General features: G+C 40.4%; 1 protein-coding gene across 1 annotated transcript; it reads left to right on the forward strand.

Annotated features, from left to right (window-relative positions):
• LOC134634160 (B-cell receptor CD22-like) lies at positions 1-25,154 on the forward strand. The gene is made up of 7 exons (XM_063483221.1): positions 1-43; positions 460-843; positions 1,175-1,480; positions 1,554-1,814; positions 23,805-24,110; positions 24,198-24,455; positions 25,102-25,154. Exons 1-7 carry the CDS (start codon positions 1-3, stop codon positions 25,152-25,154), a joined length of 1,611 nt encoding a protein of 536 aa, XP_063339291.1.

Raw genomic sequence — 25,154 nt, forward strand, 5'->3', positions numbered from 1 at the left:
ATGGAGACAGTCAGCATCTTACTGATTGTACTGTTTGTTTCAGGTGAGTATTTCAGTATTTTACAGTCATTATTAGAGTTATTTTATTTTGAACTTCATTTAGTGACAAAGTGAACATGTACAAAATGTTAACAACAGAGGAACAAAAAAAAACAACAGAGGCACTTTCAAGTATAACAATAGACAGTTTTCGAAACTCTGATTTTGAGGATTTTCATCATACTTCCAAACAGCAGATGGTGGCTGAAATGTTCCTGTTATCACTGGATTATCAACTAAATGTTTAATTTTACAAGAAAATATGCAAATACAAAAATATTACCTCACTAACTAAAGTGTAGCAAATACTTTGATCAGAGATGAGAATTTTTTTTCGGGAATAAAAGAAAAACTATATGATGTAGTTAAGTTGTTTAGTATTATTATGTGAATGAGATAATCTTTCTGTTATATTTACAGCTGCTTTGGCTGGATGTCCTGATGATGCCGCACTCTTCATAACTGCACCAAAGAAGCTGGAAGCACTGAGTGGATCTTGTTTGCAAATCCCATGTAGCTTCAGACCCAAAGAAGAACAGAAATTTATCAGCACAAGAAAAATCTTTGGAGTGTGGATTAAAAATGATTCTAGATTTCCCATTTATCCAAACAATGTGATCTTCAACAGTAGTGGAGCAGTTAGCATCTATCCAATGAGTATTACTGGGAACCTGAGTCAGAGAGACTGCACCACTCTGTTTTCTAATTTAACCACCACATACACAGACACATACTTCTTCAGAGTAGAGAGTGAACCATTCAAGGCGACAGCTCGTTGTGATCCTCCTAAAATAACAGTCAGAGGTAATAATAGTGGGTTCATTGTTTTTTTTACTTTTTCATTAATTTATTTTACCTTTTAATGAAGTAACATTTAATACTTACAATCCATTCTTTGATCGATTGTTTGATTATAATCAATATCTGTTGAGGAAATCTTGTATTACAGTCTTAATGATTGTCCCAGCATGAAACTGAGAAGATTGCTTCTTATTATAAATTCTGCTCTGTCTTTATTTTAAGGACTTGATTACATTTATAAATCGAAGTATGAATTTAGAACAAGTTTGAAGATTTGAATGAGTGGTACAAAGTGCAGTGTGATTTTATAATGAATATGTATGTGAAACCACAGATTCTCCTTGGAGGCTCAATATTACAATCCCAGGTGATCTGAAGGAGAAGGAGTCTGTCACTATAACCTGCTCAGCTCTCACTCCCTGTCCACACTCCCCTCCTCAACTCACCTGGAATCTCCAACAAGACTCTCACAACAAAACAGAGGAAAACACAGATGGAAGCTTTACAACTAAAATCCAGCAGAACATCACTCTGTCAGACACAGATGATGGAAAGAAGATCAACTGTTCTGCCAGATATCCTGTGAACCAAGGAAAAGACACCAAGACAGCAGAGACAGAAGAGACTCTCAGTGTTTCATGTAAGACAATCAGAGTTTGTTTTTTCATCCTGCAAACATATCATGATTTATGGGATATAATCTTTTCCTCCAGATGCTCCTAAAGACACCTCAGCATCCATCAGTCCATCAGGTTTGGTGTCAGCAGGCAGCTGGGTGAAGCTGACCTGCTCCAGCAGAGCCAAACCTCCAGTCAGCAGCTTCACCTGGTTCAAGAAGAGCAGAGATGGAGCTGTGAAAGTATCTGAAGGAGAGATTTACAGCTTCAATGTAACAGATGGAGGAGTTTATTACTGTGTGGCCACTAATGATCTGGGTAATCAGACATCAGCGGAGCTTAAAGTGACTGTTGGAGGTATAGCCATTGATGTCTTACTTATTTCTATTTTTCTTCTCATCTTTGAGCCAGAATTTTGTTTTATGAAATTTAAAGATTGTGCTTCATCTTTCAAAGATTGGTTTTTCAGCCTTGAAAATTTTAAAAACAAAAATATGTTCCTTCAAAAGCTTTTTATGGTGTTGTTTCAAAAGTTTGGTTTTCTTGCCTTTGATTCATCTTAATGTCTCTCATTTTCTGTTAAACATTTATTCTTTTACTTCATATATTTTTCATTGCTCTAAAACCTTAGAGTGCATTCCAGCTGAAGATCTGGTTGGTGTCTACACTATATTGAAGACTGTGGGAATCATAATGCTTGTGAGCACACTGGGGATCTTTGAGTGGTGAGACAAATGTTCCTATGACACACTCATTTGAAACGACACTGGGCTGTAGTTACACGAAAATGATTCTTTTTTCTCATTTGATTGTTTTGTTTCCTTCAGCTGGTTCAGATAAAGATGCTCCAACAATCCAGAGACAGAGAGCTCTCACATGAGCAGAGTCACATCACAACACATCAAGTAAAGTTTCTGCAGGACAAACTCCACCTTAAAGTATCATTTAATTCACTGCAGTGTTTAAGAATTAGTGGAAACTTTATATTTTTGTATATTTCCTTTTATTTTGATGTTCAACAGTTGCACATGACCATCATACTCTGAATACAGAGATGGTATTTGTAAGAGTGAGATGTTTTTATACTGTCATTTATGCTTAAAAATATATATTAATTTGTATGCTGATAAAAATCATATCCTTATTAGGTCTGATAAGATTCTGTGTGCACTTGTGTACCATGAGATGAGAGGAAGCAACCTCGACTTTATAATTCCATTATAGCTTTTGAAACCAGACTGTTCTGTTTTCTTAAAAGTTTGAGAGTTCACACCTTTAAATATGTATTTGAGACATGACCTATTGCAGGTTCCTGTTCTTATAGTTTAGCAAGACGCTTACTTCTGCTTGTCTGCATACAGTTTAAGTTCATTGAACGGTCGTATGTCTATGTATAGTCTGGCTGGAAACACATACACACACACAAAATACAGACACTGATGTTGTGTATGAATGTCACATGTATTTGTAATTGCATATTCATGAATGATTGCTTGCTGACAATAAAAAGGGCTGTAGCGAAGGAATCAGTTGAAGTTGGCTGAGTTCAGGTGAAGGAATCTTTTCCCCAACTTTGACTGACTTCCCTCGCGAGCCACAAAGACAAAGAGCTCTGTCTTGCCTTGTTTTGTTGTGCAGTTAGTTGGTCTCGTGTTCCGGGGTTTGTGCCTAGATAAACCTAACAGTATTAGAAAAATGTCATTCCTCAAACCAGTGCTGTGTTCCCAGAAGTTAACTGTTCAGTCTTGCATCTGTAGGGTTGCATTAAATCAGTGGAACAAAATGTGGTGTGACTGCAGTCCTCAGATGGTGCTGATAGGTGTAGTTAGATTTACAGCCGCAGTAAAACTGACCATGGCAGGTAGATACCTTCTCTCTGTATACATTCCCAGCTTAAGTTGTTTGGGTTTTTTTTTTTTTTTAAAGCATGCAGACTGCGGTCATGCTTTCTTTACTGTTTTGAACTCTTTGCAAATGTAAATAAAACACATAAACACAACCTGTTTTTGTGAACCTCAGTTTATTTCAGATGTCAACAACAAGCTTGGTGTCAGAGGGATCCTAAGGGCTCATTGACAACTGGGTCTGAGAGAAAGTGGCTGTTGAGGAAAAAACAAAAATATAACCCCCCAACCCCAAAAATATTTGCTGAGAATAATGGGAGAGATTACATATTGCAGAAACAAGACTTTAAGCAGGGCAGAATAACTTTAGAGCATCCTCTTAAAAATGACTCAGAATCATGCTGTATTGAAAAGATGTGAAAGCAGCGACTGAGATAATACATTTACTAGCTTTAAGTTTGTATTTTTCTAATGCATGTTGACAGACATGCTTAACCTATATGTCTGTAGATTAATTGGCTCGTCCCTTATTCTACTATAATATTATATCTATAGGAGGTTGTGTTTTTGGTACTGTTTGCATGCATTCATGTGTTTTCTCTGTAAACATGACTTCTTGAAAAGTTTTGAATGAATTCTGATAAAACTTTGAAGAGGTATAGAATGAGGTCATGTTGATTAAAACTTGGTTTAGATCCACCAAGGTCTTCAAGGCCAACTTTATTGGTTGAAAATGAACAATAAGCTTTTTTAAGCAAAAATCTGTGATTCTTACAGCTGTGGTGTGTGTTGTTAACATGTAAAAAGTGAGTTATAAGGATTTAAAATGTCACGTCACATTTTACCTCTGACCTCAATATTACATTTTGCTTCTGCCTTGATATCAACTTAACCTCAAAATGTGCTAAATCTTTAAGGAGCGCATTGCCAAATGGATAATAATGATTCCACATAAAAAAATAATAATTGCACTGAAAATTATGCAAAGTGTGTTAAAATGTGTTTCAATAGGACAAATAATAAAAGCTTGCATTTCGCACTGTTGGGTCGCAAATTTGAAGCCAATAGGATAACCTTCAGAGCCAATTAAAATCAAATCACTCATAAAGATCCTCTGGAAAAGAGTAGAATTCTGGGAACAGGGTTAATTAAGCAGTGTCACATGAAAAGCAGGACGGTACATTTTACAGCAAAATAATACATGGAAAGCGAGCAAAGCAAAGCGAAGCAAGCCCGGGGAGAAGAGCTTTAAAGCACAAACAGCAAAGACACACAAAGTGAGAGGCAGGAAAAAAGAAGTCCGGGGCATATCAACCCTCCATATAGGATCAGTGACCCCTCCTCCTGCCGTTGGGTACCTTTCATTCTTTGTTCTTTCTTTTCATCTTCCACTAATGATTCATAACTTTCTGACCCTAAAAGTAAACTGCTATCTATGCTAAGTAAGGGTTTTTCTCATCTTCTGGCAGCTGAGACAAGAACCAGAAATCCCAGGCTACGTCTACACTAGCCCGGATAAATTTATAATAATAGTAATATTAATAATAATACATTTTATTTGAGGGCGCCTTTCTAAAACACAATGTCACCTTACAAAGAGAAAAAGACATGAATAAAATGGTAGCCTTCCTTTGGGGATGGGGATGACCAGTGGCGTGCACAGACATTTTGGGGGGCAAGTGCTCCAGGGGGAAAAAAGGGCACTTTTTGCATATGTGGAAAACCTTTTCTTTTTATAATAAAAAAATCGCACAGGTTAAATGCAATTTGACTTTTATTTCAAAACATTCTCTAAAAATCAAAAATCACACCACAAAAAGATAAAATCTGTATCCAACTCTAAACTATATACATACATATTCTCAAGTGTCCATTAAATGGAGTGTACTGCTCTAAAGAAGCATCCTTCTTGGTGCCATGTCTTTGTAGATGTTGATGACCTCGTTGTAATTGATCTCCACATCTTTCTCAATGGCCAACAAGAGGAGATCAGACAACCTTTCTTCTCCACACAAACTTCTTAGTTTATTTTTGATTATTTTTAGCTTTGAAAAGGATCTTTCAACTGTCGCAGTTGTCACTGGTAGTGTTGCGTAGATCTGAATCATTTTGACTAAGGCAGGAAAGATCAGCTGGCCATTGTTTTCCCTCAGTATCAGAAATATTTCTCTGAGGTCTTTTGAACTAAAGCTGGAGTGGAAGACCTTTAATTCTGTTTTGAGCTGGTCCTCATCTTCTCCATAGAACAGAGGATGTGTACAGCTTCAATGGCTTCTGGGTTTGGTGGGCCTACCCAGTTAGCATGCACAGTTAAGGGCTGGAAGGACTGAATGATTCTGGCCGTTGGGCTTCCAGTATTGTCCCCTTTGAACCTCCTGTTCAGTTCCCCAGTCATGATGTCCAGAAAGGTGAAATATACACCACTCCTGAAATATGCCTCCACTGACTCAAACTGAGCACCTACTTGAGACACTGTGGTGCTGTGTTGGAAACGCACTGGAACTTTCCGCTTTCTCTCCTGACCAGGCACCACGGTAGGTACTGGAATGTTGAAACTCTCTGCCTTCTCTGATGCACATCTAAATATCTCTCCAAATTTCTCCTCAGACCTCATGGATTGCAATGTGTGAAGCACACCATCAATTACCTTGTAGGCAGTGGAATGGTCCAACCCTTCTTCCTGCAGAGAATCTGATGCCAAAGCAGTGACTTCGAATACTGGTGTGGTGATTTCCATGCAGAGAATGAACATAAAATTAATGGCATTTCTGTACATCTGAGCATCACCTTGGGCCAGGTTAGGTGGGTCACTGTCACTGATGTCATCAAGGAGCATCAAAATGGCTTTCAAATTTCTCTGAAGTGCCTTCAGTGCTTTTTCCCTGCAAGCCCATCGAGTATCTGACAGCTGCTGGAGCTCCATAACACGTTGTCCAGGAAAGAGAGACTCCTGAAATTTGACCAAGGCAGCATGACGCTTTGGGGAGCCTGAGCAAAAGGCATACAATTTCTCCACCAAGTTGAAAAATGTCACAAAATGCTTGCTGGACTTTGATGCCTCCACTAGTACCAAATTGAGGCAATGGGCTTTGCAGTGCACATAGAGGGCCTTCTCATTGTGTGCACGGATTCTAGCTTGGAGACCTTTATACATGCCACTCATGTTGGCTGCTCCATCATAGCCTTGACCATACATGTTCTTCATCTCTAGGCCATTCTTTTGCAGAAGCAAGAACACTGTATTCTCCAGCTCCTGGCCTGTAGTTGTATCAACATTGCACACTTCGATGAATCTCTCCTTTATTTGCATATGATGAAAATATCGCACAACAAATGACACTTGCTCTTTGTGTGAAACATCAGAGGTTTCATCAAGTAGAATGGAATACATTTCAGCCTCTTTTATTTCACGTTGTATCTCCTTCCTGATGTAAGTTCCTAGTGCTGCAATGATGTCATTTTGACTTCTGTTGGAAAGCAGTGACACCTGGGGCCTTGTCTTGGTGGCTTTAACTGTGGCAATTTTTTCCAAATGCATTTTCAGCACACTATCGTAGCGGGAAAATACATTGACTAATTCACGAAAATTGCCACGGTTATCACTGGACTCACTCTCATCATGACCTCGGAATGCTTGTCCCTGACGTGCAAGATACACTGTTAGGTCAATTAATCTTGTCAGGATTTCTTTGTTTGTCTGCCTCTCTCGCTCTCTAACTTCCACCCCTTTTACGTCTGAAACATCAAATGCAGACTGAAGGGCCTTTTTCTGGAAATTGATCCATCTAACCATGCTTGTCATGTGCATCTCTGCGCTGGAGTGTTGTTTGATTTTTTCAAGAGCAGTACTCCACTTTCTGATGCCATCAGTTGTCCAGGCTGTTCTGCTTTTATATTTTTCATCCGAGAGGAAAAGCCGACAACTAAAACAATGCATTGAATTAGCAGTGGGTGAGTATTCCAGCCACACATTAGCAGAAAACCACTGTTTCTGGAATGATCTCCCCTCAGTTTTTGGGTAAGGTATATCAGGCTGACATGGGCCCACATTGCAGCACATTGAAACGTATCTGTCATTGCGCTTTATTTTAAATGTATGGATGTGTGTTGGATCTGTTGGGTATTGTAAAGCTGCTAACTTTGACATTATGTGATCGATCTGTTCTTCCTCATTGTGGTCTTCAGAGAGCACTACATCAGTGTCTGTAGGCCTAACTGAACCTGTTGCTGCATTGGTCGCGGCTTCATCTGTTTCTATATCTCCCTCTTCTGCTATGCTGGTAGATGGCATAGAGCTGCTTCCCTGCTGTGACTGACTACAATGGAACAATAATAATAATAATAGTATTATTATTTATCATAATAATAAGCTTAAACAGATAGTTTTAATAATAACCCATACTGCAAGTCTTGTAACATAGAAATAACTTTCGTAGGTACAAAATAATAGTTAGCTCAATGCCTGCTGATTAAGTTCATTAAAAACTAAGTGTGAACAGCTTTTAAGATTTTTCAATAGAATTAACTGCAAGGAGCAGGTTACATTAAAACATTAAAATAGAACCTGACTCTGCCCTTGACTCTGACCTTTCATCTTCATTTTCCTTTGCTTTCATCCAGGAGAGCAGAGAACTGCTTCCCTGGGCTGCCTGTTGTAGATCCCTTTCTTTCTCCTTTCTCAGCCTCTCTTTCCTAGGCATTATGCTTGCTGAAATTAGTAAATAAATAGACCAAAATGTATGAGAACGAATAAGACTGACTGTGGTCATTACAAGAACAGGGCAGAATGGTCGTTTTCACAGGCAATTGGGAACTGCCTATTTTTCCTTTAGCAAATTAATGTGTTAATGTTGCCAATATGTTACACCAAAAAAAATTAACATGTCTAACCAGTGCTTCTCAAAACTTTTAACATGCACCACCCCCAACACCGTACCCTTCAAACTACCAATAACAACGTCACTGTTCTGTCACAATCAGGTCACAACACAGTGCGTAAATGTCTGCGAGCATCGCTGAGTCAGTAACAACCAGTTAGGCTAAAGACTGCATCTTTAGACAGTTGGACGGTGTTCTAACTTTCTCACAGGAGACACCTACTAAAGACAGTCAAAGACATTAATTTCAATCTTACCAAAGTAGGACAGTAGTTGACGTTAGTTATGGAAAGGCTAATCCACAAAAACGGAGAAACGTCCATAATTCTATTATTCATAATCATGTCAAGGTTTTAGGTTTTTCTGCAGTTCCATCTCTAAAAAGTGTGATGTCTTCCCGTCACTGACTTCAGTTTGAAAACTTTGTATTTATTCACAGATTTCCGTGAGATCATCCTAAAATTTGTAACGAAAAATGGGCTCAAAAGAGCCCTCTGCCTAACGGCATGTAGCCTATAGCATAACGTGATATTTTCAATAGTGTATGCAAAAAGGTCGGAATTGATGGAGAGTGGGGTTGCCTAAATGGTTTAGGTTACATTTTAAATGTGTCGTTTTTTTGTTTATCCATATGGATGGATGGAGGGGGCAAGCTGGCAAAGTTTGTCATGTGCAGTTTCTGACAGGCTACTTCACAACAAAACAATTGCAGGTTGGTCTTAGAGGGCAAACAGAATAATTTCACTCGATTCATGGGTTACCTGACTGGTTGGGAAGGGAAAGAGCTGCCGTGTTGTCCGCCGTGGCTCCCAGTCGCTATAGTTAGCCTACTATGCCTACTCCAAGTAGTCCTATGTCATGCCGCTGCTACACGCCTCACAACAAATGAACTGCAAGCGTGTTCACGTGACACGGTGACAGTGAAAAAGCGACAGGGTTCGGGTGTCTTTGAAGAAGGGGCACAAATCAAGCCATAATTTTCACACCTTTTTAAATCGCGCAGCTTTAAAAAAAAAAAAAAATCATGTCTTTCAAAAGGGCACTTTTTTGGACTGAGGGCAAAAGGGCAAGTGCTTCAGCACCACCTCGTCTCTATCTGTGCACGCCAGTGGGGATGACTGGAGTGTTTCCACAGCTGGGGGACGGTGTGACTGTCAATTGAGTTATTGAAATAGAGTCTGGAACACACTTCCTAGTTGCCCTGCACAGTGCCTCAGAACTCGACTGCTGATGTTGTCAGGGCCGGGTCAGCTCCTCTCCCTGGTCTTCCTGAGAACTCTTACCATGTCCTCAGTCCTGAAGGTGAGTGCAGAGCTGCCAGGTTTGAGTGAGGATCTGGACTCCTCAAGCTGGGCCATGTTGTCTGTCTCAAACCTGGTGTAGAAAGCATTGAGGTCGTCAGGGAGGGAGGAGGGGTTGCTGCCCTCCACCTGGATGGTTCTGGGGGTGGTGACCACAGTATTCACAGAGGCCATGGTTTTGAGGCCCTGCCAGGCTGAGAGCAGGTCCCCTGTGGTGAATTTTTTTATTTCAACTGTTTTTATATTCCAGTTTAGCAGTTTTTATGGCCCTCTTGACCTGCCTGTTGACCTCCTTTTTATCCAGTGCAGAGCCGGTGAAGAAAATGATCTTTTTTTTTTTTTTATTAAGGATTTCCTTGTGCTCCTTGGTGATCCAGGGTTTGTTGTTAGGGTAGATGCAGACTGTTTTTGAGGGGATAATGTTGTCAACAAGGAAGGAGATGTATGATGTCACCGCGTTGACTTGTTCGTCGATGTCATCAGAGGGAGAAAGAAGGCTGTCCCAGTCAGTGGCTTCAAAACATCCTTGTAGGGTGAGGATACTTTCCGCTGTCCACTGTTTGATGTTTCTGGTGACCTTTTTAATCCTCTTGATGACTGGGGTGTAAACAGGGGCCAGCAGGATGGTGCGGTGGTCTGCTGAGCCGAGAGGGGGGAGGGGTAGGGCTTTAAATGCATCTGGTACAGAGCCATAGCATTTATCCAGAGTCTTCCCCTGACATGTGCTGCATGTAACATACTTTAAGCGACTTGTCAGGGGAACAGTGGTTGAAATCACTGAGGATGAACTTGGGAGAGTCTGGTGATAATTGTTCCAGTTTGTACAGAGTGTTGGTGAAGTACTCTGTGGCTTTAGCTGCATCAGCTCTGGGGTGGATGTAAACCAAGATCATGAAAAGCTGTGGGAATTCTCTGGGGAGGTAGTAGGGGCACAGGGAAACAGCCAGAAGCTCGATGTCTGTAGTGCACAGCTTCTCCCTCTCAGTGACTGTAGAGCACCAGCTGTTGTTTACATACAGACACACGCTGCCGTCATGTTGCTTCCCGGTGCGTTTGCGGTCTCTGTCCATACAAAGGGGTGGTGAAAAGCCATTAAAGTGCAGCGTGCTGTCGTTGAATGCTGAGAAAGGGTCTCGTGTGCATACTTTAGCAGTGCCAAGCAGAATTAACCCTGTGTGTTTGGACTATTCACCGCGGGCCATAACACAATCAAAGGTTACTTATTGATCCTAATTACTACATTTTAAAACAGTATTGATCAACATGTATTCATGCAACAAGTGACACAAACTTTGATAAAAATAAAAATATAATGAGGGTGAGCTGCCTTGTTGGAAGTTTGTGCTCTCAGAGTGCTTCTTGTTTTTAGCCGTTTAGGTGCTTGGATTGCATTCAGTTGTTTTTAGATTATATTGTTTTGTTTGCAGGACTGCTGGGGTGGAATGTGATTGGATAATTAACCTGGCTGAGTGACAGCAGTAAAAGTTAGTACTTAGTGAGAGGCAGGTCATTGGATGACCAATCAGCATTTGGGAACGGGAGCTACAGGTGGAACCAGGCCAACTGCCACTACCACTGTTTTGAAGGAAGGTTCAGAGGAGGTTGGAGATTGTTACCATCATGGGCTCATCCGGTCAGGATGAGAATGAACAGTCAGTAATCACTTGCAGGTTTTTTCATTTTATTGAATAATGAGCAAAAAGAAAGACACACATGGACTGCCATCTCTGAAAGGAAATAAAGTGTGATTTAAGCAACTCGAAATAATACATGAACTCAGGAAACTCAAGCAGAAACTCACCTCAGCTGCCGCCCCATGTGGGAGTGAAGAAAGAGTGAGCTGTAGGTGAGTGCAGTCCTTATATAACGAGTGACAGGTGAGTGCAATTAAAGGCAAGCACCACACCCAATCAAAGGTGGGGAAAAGAAACAAGGTGCATCTGGGAAATATTGAAGTCTGAATTGCAGGAAAATGGAGTTCACCTAAGGGTAAGGGACATATTTCAAAGGAATGCAGAGGATGTAATTTATAGGGCAGTGTTTGGCTTTTTAAGATCGACAAGTGTGTATCCGAGACTGTAGATCAGGGGTCCCCAATCCCAGTCCGCGAGGGCCAGTGTCCCTGCAGGTTTTAGATCTCACCCTGGGTCGACATGCCTGAATCACATGATTAGTTCATTACCAGGCCTCTGGAGAACTTCAAGACATGTTGAGAAGGTAATTTATCCATTTAAATCAGCTGTGATGGATCAAGGACACATCTAAAACCTGCAGGGACACCGGCCCTCGTGGACTGGGATTGGGGACCCCTGCTGTAGATTGAAAAACCGCTCCAACCCACACTCCAATCCAGAGGGTGGCGATAAATGCACCTAAAAGTTGTTTGTCAACCGCCATTGAAATGTAGGAGAAGAAGAAGAAGAAAGGTGAGCCTTTACAACAACCACCTTCTACAAGTTAACACAGACTGCTGAGACCTATTAGTTGTTTTGTGATCACATGCCTTGACTAATATATCACACTGAATAAAATCTTCAGCAGTCAGTGACAGAAAGACTACACCCATCACTCACACAGAGCCTTATTCCCAAATGGTGTGTATGCCAAGTCACTGCTTAGACAAGAGTAGACAAGAGCTACTTGTACAAATTTGAGGTTCAGCAAGACTTTTTTACCTGAATTTTTTTTTTTCATTCTCAAGGAGTGAATTAAATTTTGTGTTTTGTGATTCGGGGGGGGGGGGGGGGGGGTAATTGTCTCCAAACCCAAATAGTTCAAAAATGTTTATATATTTTGTCAGAATGAGAAGAGACTGAAATGTGTCCGTCGTCTCTTTCATTTCCTGTCCCTAACAGTCTTGTCTTGCATGTTTTCTCTGACACTAGATATCCCAGAATACCTCAGACTCTGACAATAACTCTTTTTTGGACACAAAAAGAACATTTGTGTTATGTGTGATGGTTGAAGAGCTGGGGGACAGTTATAGGAACTGAAAAAGCAGAACATTTGCTCAACACTGGCCATAGAATAAGACTACCAATACAAAAAATGCTTAGGGAAAAAAAGCTTGGTATTTCTGTCTCTCTGGAACAGATTCCGATCTTTTTTTTAAGATGTTGGGAAGTCTGTTTCTATCACTGCTTTAATAGCATTTTGCTGTTTACTACTGCACATAGTAGGCCTAGATCTGTTTCTGCATTACCTTTGTGGATTCTGTCATCATACATGTTGCACTGTTCTGTGCAGTGCTGTGCAAATGTTCAGTGCTGTTTTATTTGTACTGTAGTTTTCTGTATTGTTTGGCCATTGTTTCCCAATGCACACAAATATAATTGCCATTTGAGTCGAATTTACTGTTGAAATGAGCACCCCCAAACAAAACATAAAAATAGCAGAACGGGAACGTCACAGTATTTTTAAAGAAAAGGTCTATCCAAAAATTCAAACAGATAAAATACAAACTAGAATGAAGGATGTCTTGATGCATTCTCAATCATCATACAACATTGGGATGGTGAAATCAAGCCAGTCAAGGATAAAGTGGAGGCCATCTGGATGAGGGAGAGACCTCACACCCGCAAACAGGTAAAGTCTTTCCTTGGACTATTGAGCTGGTAACGACGCTTCATTCCAAACTTTTCAGAGAGGGCGGCACCCTTGTCAGATCTCACCAGTACGGTAAAATCTAAACTGGTGTGGGGAGAGGAGCAAGAGAAGGCCTTGAAAGATTTGAAGGAGGCCCTGTGTTGTGAACCTGTGCTTCAAAGTCCCAACTTTGACTTGCCTTTTACGGTACAAACTGATGCTTCTAATCAAGGAATTGGAGCTGTCCTGTTGCAGGGCGTGGGAGAGAACCAGAGACCAGTGGCCTCTATTAGCAGAAAACTGTTTCCAAGGGAGACCCGGTATTCAGCAGTAGAGTTGGAGTGTTTGGCCGTGAAGTGGGCTATGACACTCTGAAGTATTACCTGCTCAGGAGGGAGATCGTCTTGGAGACAGATCATAAGGCGTTGCAGTGGTTGGAGCGGATGAAGGACACAAACAGCCGGATTACACGCTGGTTCCTGTCTCTACAACCATACCGGTTTATCATCCAATATCGACCGGGAAGGCAGAACAAGGTGGCTGACTTTGTCTCGCAAATGTGTTGGCGAGCCTGGTATGGGGGGGGGGGGGGGGGGGGAGAAGAAGAAATGTGAGGGTGCTGGGGAGCATCTCCCTCACTAAGTGATGTACGCACTCAGTGTCTGATAGGAAGTTTTGATTTTGTTATGCTTTTGTTTTGAAGTCCATTAACCTCTCTCTCTCTCTCCCTTGAAGTCAACTTCCTGAAGGCCTTAGTCATTGAGTGCACACATGATTATGGCCTAATGATGTTCACCTGAAAGGAGTTCTGGTGTTTGAAAAACAATTGAAGGCTCGTGTGGTTGTTCCCCCCCCCATTAGGTCCCCTTCACATTGCCTTGCCACCGCTACACCCCGCCAGATGCAATTTGTCATACATCTGGAATCGCTTAGTCACTTCCAGAGTACTTCCAGTAAGGTCAAAAGGTCAAGGCTAGGGTCATCAAACTTGGATTCTTGAGTGACACAAGCTGGGTCTTTTTTTTTTTTTTTTTTTTTTTTAAACTATCACATAGCAGCTGGAGCAGTCTCCAATGGAGGTCAGTCCACTGCTGCCACCTGTGGCCAAGTACCATAGCCTACCTACTACTAGATTAACTTGTGACACACATCTGCACCTGCTTCCATGATCACATTGAGTAGAGGCTGAGTGGCTGCACTTACACCTGGTGCATTCAAATCTACCCACAAACATGTTGAAAGATGCAATGCGGATTGTCAACACTAAAAACAATCATTAACAACAGGGATACATTTTTTTCTGTTTATTTAGCCTGCACAACATTTGTAGTCTCCTGCACAGGGGAAGTCCACACACACACTGTGTGGTACCACTTTCTGCAGAAGGTGCATTCAATCTGCGAAAAAAAAAAAAAAAAAAAAAAAAAGATTGTCAGAGTCATTCATCTGAAGTCAGGCTGTTGAGTGAAGCAACTAAACATGTTAAAACAAATGTGCAGATACTGCATATTTCTGTGCAACAGTCTGATCCGTGTATCACTTGATTTTCTCATGCATCCTTTTGGTGCTCCATTGTCTTTAAAGTGCAAAGGCATGCAGGTTACCTGAACTATAATTTCTGTTGGTGCATCACACTGACATGCCACCCAGTCATGTTGAAGTAACCCATTCAAAGTGCTTCTGTCTGAGGTATTGATTTGGTTCTTACCCACTCATTGGTTTCTGCACCAGAGCTTCTCTCACCACAGGCACGACATAGCTCGGAAATGTCATCTAAAAATATATATGCCACAATGAGGTTATACACAGAAATATTTTAAATTGAGACCAAATGCCATTTCTTGGGTATACCCGAGTTTTGGAACAGAGAAAGCCTATGTCCAGTCTGAGCCTGGCAACCCCCTCCTCATCAACAGGGTAGAGTATATTGGTCCCTGAAAGAATTTGTTCTGCAAGTTGACCATTTTCTACTCATTAGAATCAGTTCATTCAGGTACAATACACCATGAGCATTTTACTTACCTTGCATACAAAAGACGCCACAGGATGTAATGTCCTGCTGTTTTGGATGGGCAACAGTTGAGCATGTCCATTTGCCAATGGCTGGACATTTTCTTCTAACCAGAGCTCTGAACAACAACAAGTACTGAATTTTACTTAGTGCAGCAGCCTTATCTAATTCACAAGTTAGAGAAATGACTACTGGTTAACATTAACCCTTTCTGCTTACCTTGTTACATCCCTGCACTTATCCATTTGTGCTTGTGTTGCCCCAAATGGGTCAACAAAGACAACCCACATCTTTTAGATACATTATCTTCAAAAATAAATGAGAATCATGTTAAACCTAGTAATTGAATTTAAAATTCTCATGGTTGTGCGATTTCTTACAATGAGTGCCCAGTGTCTGTTGTCACAGACTGCCCCAGCTGCCACATCATAATTTAGCAGATCCAGCTACAAAGTGAAGATCTTGAAGTTAAATTATGAATAGTCTTAAATGAGAAAGTTTAAGTTTCAAAGCAAACTCACCTTTCTGAAACCTTTTGTGGACCCCTGCCAAACAGATGTAATGAAATAGGAGTCCATAATTAATGCAGCATGTTTTTGCCCCACCAGTGTCAAATAGGCATTTATGATCTACAAGCACAAACATTACATTGCCATTTCCTTCTAATAAGGTGACCACTTATTTGGAAAACGTTTAAAGACCTCACTTTGCAACTTTTTCCCAGGGGCCAAGTCAGCAATGTTTTCCAAAAATAAACACAGCACCTTTCCCTTTGCTCCAGCCCAGATTTTTGTTATTACTGTGAAGACATTGTCAGGCACTTGTCAGACATATCATTTGTTCATTGTCTGCTTACTCGCCAATTTCTGGGTCACAGCAAGACTGCACCAGTGATGGCCCCGCACAGGAAGGTGGTGACACTGGTGGTGCTGATGGCCCCTTGCAGGAAGCAGACAATTTCTTCAGTTTTGCTGGGACCCTCTCCTCAGGCTGGAAGTAGTGTGTCAGTTGGTCGATGTTGACCTTCAAAGTCCTCTTTCCCTTCTCTGACACCAAGTCAGCACTTTTGCCGTCCAGCTTCACAATCTTCAAGGGTCCCAGCATATCAGCATCCAGTTTGCCACCTTTTCTCTGTTCTTGCCTCACATTTTTGCGCAAAACCAGGTCTCCCACCTGAAAGCCATCCTCCTCTCCTTTTTTTGCCTTTCTCCTGCAGATTTTGTCTTAACTGCTTTTAACATTTTTGGTTACTTCAGCGTACACCACCTCCTGGGATTTTAGGCCCTCACACACTTCTTCATTTGAAATGATTTTAGAGAGCATTTCTTCTGTAATCTGCCAAAATGGAATGAGTAACTGATTTGGATTAAAAATTCTCTTTGTTGTAAATTACAGCATTTTACCTTGTACTTCTTTGGGATCTCTGATGGATACCTTGCCTCTCTGCCGAACATGAGGAAATATGGGTTGTATTTTGTCGTCAGCTGCTTTTTTGTCCTCAGTCCGAACATGGTGGACTGCAGAAATTTGTCCCAGTCCCACTCAGTTTGACAAAATGTGCTCATCCATTTTTGAATGTCCACCTCCATGCCAGGCCAGTAGTAGCGTGCCATGATAGCACTGTGGGTCTTCTCCTATCCACAGTGTCCACCAAAGTGGCTGGAATGAAATTCCTCAAAAATTTCACTTGCCTCTTTGGCAGAGCAGACCACTTTCACCAGGTGCTCAGTTTTGTTCTTCTTCCGCCTGCATATATAATACAGGTCTCCATCTACATTAAGCATGTAAGGCAAGACAAGGAAAAAAAAACCCCACAAAAGACAAAACAAATGATCACATGAAAGCACAATACTACACTCTGATAGTTTACATGACATTATCCATTGTACTCACCATTTATCCTGAAGGTTTCAGCTCTTCTCTTGATTGTAGTTTGAACTCCAGAAGCTCACTCACAATTTTGGGATCCATTTCCCTCACCTACCTACACCTGTCCACTTATCTACCTACTCCACTGTACCACAAACACACAGACTCAAAGACACACCACACAAACCAACTGGCACACCTCAGTCACTCACTTTCAGAAGTCCACTCTCTCACAAGTTCTTCTCAATCACACTGGCTATAGTTGCCTTCTAATCACTATCTAACTGCTGTAAATTCACTAACTGCTATCACCTCACAAAACCCACAAATGTTGGTTGTACTCACTAAGCTTATATAGACTGCATATAACTACCAATTCTCTCCAGCTGTGCTGATCAATTACCTATATTGGCTCCCAGTGTTCCTAGCAAACACCACATGATTGTCCCAAGTGACTCCAGTTACACAATTGCAATATACAGAATCACAGAAAAGAAAGAGGCAGACTATTCTGACACAATGTGTTGTGAGCACACTAATGAAATATTTCTATGTAATACAAGTGTGAAATACATATTTCTTTGTTGTGAAATAACATAAACAAAAGGAGTTGTGATGTCTAAAACTTCATGTATATGATGAGATGTAAATAAATACACGGTTGCGTTTCATATAGTTGCATGGTTTATGGCAGGGGTAGGGAACGTTAGTCCTCGAGAGCCGGTGTCCTGCAGGTTTTAGATCTCACCCTGGGTCACCACACCTGAATCAAATGATTAGTTCATTACCAGGCCTCTGGAGAACTTCAAGAAAAGTTGAGGAGGTAATTTAGCCATTTAAATCAGCTGTGTTGGATCAAGGACACATCTAAAACCTGCAGGACACCGGCTCTCGAGGACTAACATTCCCTACCCCTGGTTTATGGGAAAGAACAGACAACACTGAAGATCACAAATGTATTGTGCATGAAACAAATTCAAATGTGGCGATAGAGCCAGCTGCAGATGTCTGTCACAAGTTAATCTGGCTGGATAATAAACAGAAACAATTGATCCCTGTTGTCTTTGCTTAATGATTGTTTTTAGTGTTGACAGTCCACATTGCTGGCATTGCATCTTTCAACATGTTTGTGGGTAGATTTGAATGCACCAGGTGTAAGTGCAGCCACTCAGCCTCAATGTGATCATGGAAGCAGGTGCAGATGTGTGTCACAAGTTAATCTAGGGCTAGGGCTATGGTACTTGGCCACAGGTGGCAGCAGTGGACTGACCTCCATTGGAGAATGCTCCAGCTGCGATGTGATAGTCAGTAGATGGGCTCCAAATTGAAGATCATATGCAAGCTTTGGAGACTGTTTATTACTAGTCACTGTGTAACTGCTGTAAATTCACAGTAACTGCCATCTCCTTACAAATGTTTATTAGATTAACCACACTTATAAAGACTGTATATAACAACCAACTCTCTCCAGCCATGTTGGTGACTTACCTATTAGTGATGGGTCGGTCGCGAACGAAATGGCTCTTTGAGCCGGATCTTTCACGTGAACGGCACGAGCCGGCTCCTTATCGCGAGCCGTGGGTTGTTGTTTTTTTTCCTTTCTCTCACCCTCTCTCTCGCACTTTTTTTCCGCTTCACTCCGCACGCGAGCCTTGAGCTTTGCTGGGCAGAGGGGGGAGGGGCCGTAGTTACACTGGTAGTAGCACAGGAACAGAGCAGGAGGGAGAGACAGAGAAAGAGAGCCAGGGACAGCAACGTCACATTAAAAAGGTATAGTAATCATCCACAACTATTTTCAGTTGCGGATGATAAAGGATTCAGAAAGTTTATTCATGCAGGCCCATATGACAGAGAATATGCATCTTCTTTTTGTTTTCATATTTTAATTTGTATTTAATTGTGTTTTGGTTTGCAGTGTTTTGTGTTGTTTCACTTTCAATTTGTTTAAAAGGAAAAACCTGAAAATTTAAATGCTCCAGGATGCTAGGCGCAGTGTTGAGCTTTTGTTACCTAGTGGCTACACAAGCCAGCAAGTACCAACGACCGGATTTGGTGTGTGGTAGTAACAGGTAAATGAACATTTTTTTTTAATTATATGAATATATATGAGTGCTTGCGTATAAATACACAAACCGTACACATATGCTTTCAATTGTGTAATTTAAGTGATCTAGGTAGCTCTGTTTTGGAAGTTCAGTTAACGCTAGAAATGTGTTTTGGAATTTGTACGTGCTTTGTCTCTAGGGGCGACCGTATATATTTATATATAAACATATATAAATAAAACACTTTAACATTAGTAATTCCTTTTGTGCATAATTTTATATTATTGTTAATAATAAATTAATTAAAGCAACAAAACAACCTGAAGAGCCGGCTCGGAGCCGAAAGAGCCGGCTCTTTTTAGAGATCCGGTTCTCTAAAAAGAGCCGGAAATCCCATCACTATTACCTATATTGGCTGAAACTGTTCAATTGCAGTGAAGAGACACAGGCAGACTATCCTAACGACATGTGATGTTACAACACTAGTGAAATATTAATGTGTCATATATTTGTTCAAGACGTTTTTCTTATGGGCAAAAATACTAAAATCATGATGATCAACAGGAGTGGTGATTCCTATGACTTTGTGTATATAATTTGGCATTTCTTACTGATGTAGGCCAATAATAAATACATAATACCATTTCATTTAGTTCAGATGTTTATTTGCAAGACACACAAACAGACAACATTTGAAGTTACAAATGTATTGTGCATGAAACGATTTCAAACGTGGTGCAGATGTGTGTGTGTGTCACAAGTTAATCTGGCTGTAGGCTATGGCACTTGGCCAGAGGTGGCGCTGGTTGACTCGAGTCCATTCGAGTGCACACAAAGTAAACTGTACGCTTTAGTTGTGAAGCGAAAACGCTAAAATCGGAGTAATAAAATGTACGAGGGGAACGATAACGACAACAAGATTCTCCCGATCGTTTACTCTTGCAGTCCTGTGAACAGCATCGGCGTGGCGTTAATTGTTTTCGCGATCGCCTCGCGCATGAGAATATCACCAGGTAAACTCGTGACATTTTTGAACATTTAGTTGTTCAGGAGCAACAAGACTGCCGGAGTGTGTTTGAGGTAACCTCACAAATGTCACAGATGACACATTTGGCATTTATTTGCTGTTTTGTCGGTAGCAGCTCCTCAAAAGCAAGTCTACCACACATCTGTTCGACCAACGCGAGTTAATCTGCGACGCCAGTTAATCTGGAACACCGGCATGTATGTACCCACTGTCCATGCCGACGTCCACTCCTAAGAGGCTGGCAGCAGTAGAGAAAAAGAACCCCCGCAAACGGAAAAAGACGGGGAAAGGCAAAGCAGCAGCACTTCTGTTAGCATAGCTTAGAAAAGCCGTAGCGACCCTGCTGTAGCTACTGGCTGCCCACTAAGGCCCACACTTCATGCAATGCATAATAATTAGTGTTTACTATAAAAAAAAACCAAAAACAATAAAAGGCAGAGATCGTAACAAAGCTGAGTTACGTACCAATTAAACGGCGTCACTCAATTTATTAACAGAGTGGCTCATAGGAGGCTTCTGCAGCTACAACCTATAACCAACATTGGTTTACCACCGAGTAAAATAATGTACGCATTGCACTGAATCAACACATACCAGCCACGATGGAGGCTTCAGGAAGATAATCCGCGGGTGATCTCTGTAACACGAACAACAATCAACACGAGTACTGCCAATTCAGGCTGAAGCAGCACTGACATGTACGCAACTCCTACATGCAACACTGGGGGAAGTCAGGTGACCGAAAAGAGATGACAACAGATAGGCGATTCGGGGATGCTCAGATGGCCACTACTATTTATACTAGTGTCCCCTAATGCGCCTGACTAAAAGTGGGATCAACCAGAACATTTAATATTCATCCTGCCACATAAGAGACGATTCAGGGTCACTAGTATGTCTATAAATGCAGAAACATGATGGTGATTCTTACTAGCAGTGATGTAGTAGCAGTGATAGCTGTACATAGTTACACCGTGTGAAGAAGTGATTTTTTGAGTGTGTTTTGATAAATAAATATCTAGTAACAGAAAGAGTTGACCCCCAATGAAAAGGTAACCTTGCATTAATGGCCCCTCATCCTTTTTTCCCCACTCACCTAGGCCAGCTGTCAAAGGGTGAGACACAGGGTACACCATGGACAGGTCACCAGTCTGTAACAGGACTAACACAGAAAACCATTTACACTCGCTTAAGAATCACCAACCTAACAAAGCCCAGAGAGTGTGAGAACTCACACACAGAAATGCTCCAGTCTGGATTCAAACCCAGAACCTTGTTGCTATGAGTGGATGGCGCCACCACACAGCACCACCTGCTGCCCCTTTTATTAACATGGAGCTTTATCGATGCTGAACAAACCTTTGAGATTTGCTGTAGCCAGCAGAGGGCGTGCTCGTGTTACTTTTCCTGCTTTCTTGAATCCAGCGGTTCAATGAATGGGACAGCTGTAAAGAGGAAGTGCAGGGAGGCAGAGACACGTGACACAGCCTTGCTTTGTTTTATTAATTAAATTTTTAGTATTGATTAGTTTCTGATTATTTTTTATGGCAATCCTAATAACCTGTAACAGATAACTGCTGATATAAAGTGACTTTCATATTGGGAGTTTGAAAATATATTCACTAAAGTTAAACTTACAGGCTTTGAAGGAGTGAAGGTAAAAAAAGAAATCTCTGAGTGTACATGTGAGTTTACACTTTTAAACCTGTAAAGCCTGAAACATGAAACAACTGCCAAAAATTCATTTTTTTAATGGAGGTAATTAAAAATAAATCTATATTATTTTGCAAATATGAGTTTTAATTTGTATCATATTTGCTACATTGTTGTTTTGGGCAACTTAATTACAGAAAAAAAATCACTCTGATGATGAAGTCTCAAAACTCACAAAATCTCATCTCAAATATGACACACTTGGTGTTACAGGTTTAAGAAAGAGTACTAATTCACTTCCTCTTTTAGCAGGTTAGAAGCAGGAAGGACACAAATAAGTTTAGTATGTAGACGTTAGTCAGTGGATATCTCAGTGCTTGCTTCTCTCTGATATGATGATCACTAGTTTACAGCAATTATTGTAATTTTGCTTCATTTCAAACTGTGAGAATAAACTGAAACTTGTTTTGTAAGGAAACATTTGATGCTTTTATTTAATGAAACTGAAGCTTTTATTTTGTGATTCTTCTTTTAGTGCACTGACAGATACATTTATGTCATTTTCTTTCCTGGTGATTTAGTTTTACTCACAAAAACAAACTCTGTAGTATTGTTACTGTTTTTATATTTCATGTGTCAGATTTTGTTAATAATGGTTCCTTAAGAAACAATAACAGCTCGTATTGCACAGAGGAAGTCTGGATTATATATTTGTTTAAAGAATAATCTCTTCAAAATCCATAGTTCAAGTGATTAAATATCTGATGTGTGTTTGTAATTCAGGGTTTCAACAAGTTCCTGTGTGTGAACATGGTGACAGTCGGCATGTTGCTGATTGTCCTCTTTGTTCCAGGTGAGCTGTTTGTTCAGTCATTCACAGACATGGAGTCATTTTACAATCTGAACTTTATTGACAAAGAAAAGCTGAAAGGTCAGTGAAGATAGAGTCAACAATTTACTAATAATGACACTGTGTTTACAGCTGCTTTGGCTGATTGTCCTGATGAAGCAGCACTCTTCATAACTGCACCAAAGAAGCTGGAAGCACTGAGTGGATCTTGTTTGTTAATCCCATGTAGCTTCAAAACCAAAGAAGGACAGAAATTTATCAGCACAAGAAAAACCTTTGGAGTGTGGATTAAAAATGATGATAGATTTGGCAAAAATCCAAACAATGTGATCTTCAACAGTAGTGGAGCAGTTAGCATCTATCCAATGAGTATTACTGGGAACCTGAGTCAGAGAGACTGCACCACTCTGTTTTCTAATTTAACCACCACATACACAGACACATACTTCTTCAGAGCAGAGAGTGAAACATTCAAGTCAACAGCTCGTTGTGATCCTCTTCAAATAACAGTCAGAGGTGAGTTATTTTTATTTACGTTTATATTAAAATGACAATAATTCACATTCAGACAGTTGATCTCTAATCTTTGTCTACAATATCTCTTGAAGCTAAAAGTAACACTACAGTCACAGTGATTGTCCCGACTTACAGTTTATTTCTTAACTGTATGGAAGCCTTCCAGAAAAGTCGTGGTGTAAAATGTAAATAAAAACAAAATGAAGCGTTTTTCAAATCATTTACAATTTCAGTTCATTTCTGTTCAGGTCAAAAATACTATAGAAAAGATTAAAACTAAAAACTTTGATTGTTTTTTGTTGGTCAGGCTCTCGTTTATGTTTTAACACGACTAACAGATCACTGTTTGATAATGTGCAAATTACATTTTTAGTGTGTGACAGGTCTGTACTGCAGACAGGCCAGTTTAGCACATGGACTCTTTTACCAAACATAAAAAGTCAGATGGATGCAGTTTTTCACTATTTTCAAAAGCATTTATACTTTTTATCTGTCAGATTAAAATCAGTTTTAATCTTTTAATAATCTTTTTAATAATCTCTGTCTCACTTCATGTTAAATAAGTTCACACAGAGGAAGCATCAATGTTTGTTTTTATATATTTACTTTCATTGTAGAGTTTTAACTTCCATTTGTGCATCTAGTCGTACTAATGGTTTTCAAAAGTGTTCTTGAGCTCATGAAATGAGTCTCTTGGTGAACATCAAATACAATCCAAATATTGACTTCATTTATTTGTATAAAAACTGTGTTTAATGTGAAACCACAGATTCTCCTTGGAGGCTCAATATTACAATCCCAGGTGATCTGAAGGAGAAGGAGTCTGTCACTATAACCTGCTCAGCTCTCACTCCCTGTCCACACTCCCCTCCTCAACTCACCTGGAATCTCCAACAAGACTCTCACAACAAAATAGAGAAAAACACAGATGGAAGCTTTACAACTAAAATCCAGCAGACCATCACTCTGTCAGACACACATGATGGAAAGAAGATCAGCTGCTCTGCCAGATATCCTGTGAACCAAGGAAAAGACACCAAGACAGCAGAGACAGAAGAGACTCTCAGTGTTTCATGTAAGACAATCAGAGTTTGTTGTTGAACTGAATCCTATAGGAGACCATGGTATATGGGATATCACTTTCTCTCTTTTATTTCTCCAGGTGCTCCTAAAGACACCTCAGCATCCATCAGTCCATCAGGTTTGGTGTCAGCAGGCAGCTGGGTGAAGCTGACCTGCTCCAGCAGAGCCAAACCTCCAGTCAGCAGCTTCACCTGGTTCAAGAAGAGCAGAGATGGAGCTGTGAAAGTATCTGAAGGAGAGATTTACAGCTTCAATGTAACAGATGGAGGAGTTTATTACTGTGTGGCCACTAATGATCTGGGTAATCAGACATCAGCAGAGATTCATGTGAATGAAGGTAACGTTACTCAGCAGATTTCTTTTCTTTTCGTTTCATGTCTCCACTTATCCTTCTCTATACTCAACGCAAACACAGGGAGAACATGCAAACGCCACACAGAAAGGGCCTCACCTGATAGTGGAATTGAACTTAGGACCTTCTAGTAACTGATGTGCCACCGTGCTGCAGCATTTTCTGTTATTTTTATTTTTTTTCTTTTATTATTATTTATTTATTTTTTTGATTATTCCTTTTTTTGTGATATATCTCAGAAGAAAGTAGAAACAGAAGTGTGTTTTATCTGAAACTGAATTTGTTTTATGAAGTTCAAAGATTTTATTTCATACTACACGGTGTGGTTGTTCATTTGTTAGAAGGGAAAAACAGTTATTACCCCTTAAATTGTCTTATTTACTGTTAAATGTTCATTCTGTCACATACTGTCTTAATCACTCTCAAATCTTGTTGTATTAAAGGTGGAAACCTGGTTGGTGTTTATACTAGAAGACTGTGGGAATCATAATGCTCGTGAGCACACTGATGGTTTTTTGTGGTGAGACAAATGTTTCTGTGATACACTCATGTGAAACCACAAATGAACTCATCTGTTGTAAAAAAAAAAAATTCATTCTTTCTTATTTTTTTTTTCTATCTTTTCCTTCAGCTGCTTCAGATCAAAACGCTCCAACAATCCAGAGACAGAAAGCTGTCAGATGA

This window comes from Pelmatolapia mariae, linkage group LG9 (assembly GCF_036321145.2).
Source record: "Pelmatolapia mariae isolate MD_Pm_ZW linkage group LG9, Pm_UMD_F_2, whole genome shotgun sequence".
Classification (NCBI taxonomy): Eukaryota; Metazoa; Chordata; class Actinopteri; order Cichliformes; family Cichlidae; genus Pelmatolapia; species Pelmatolapia mariae.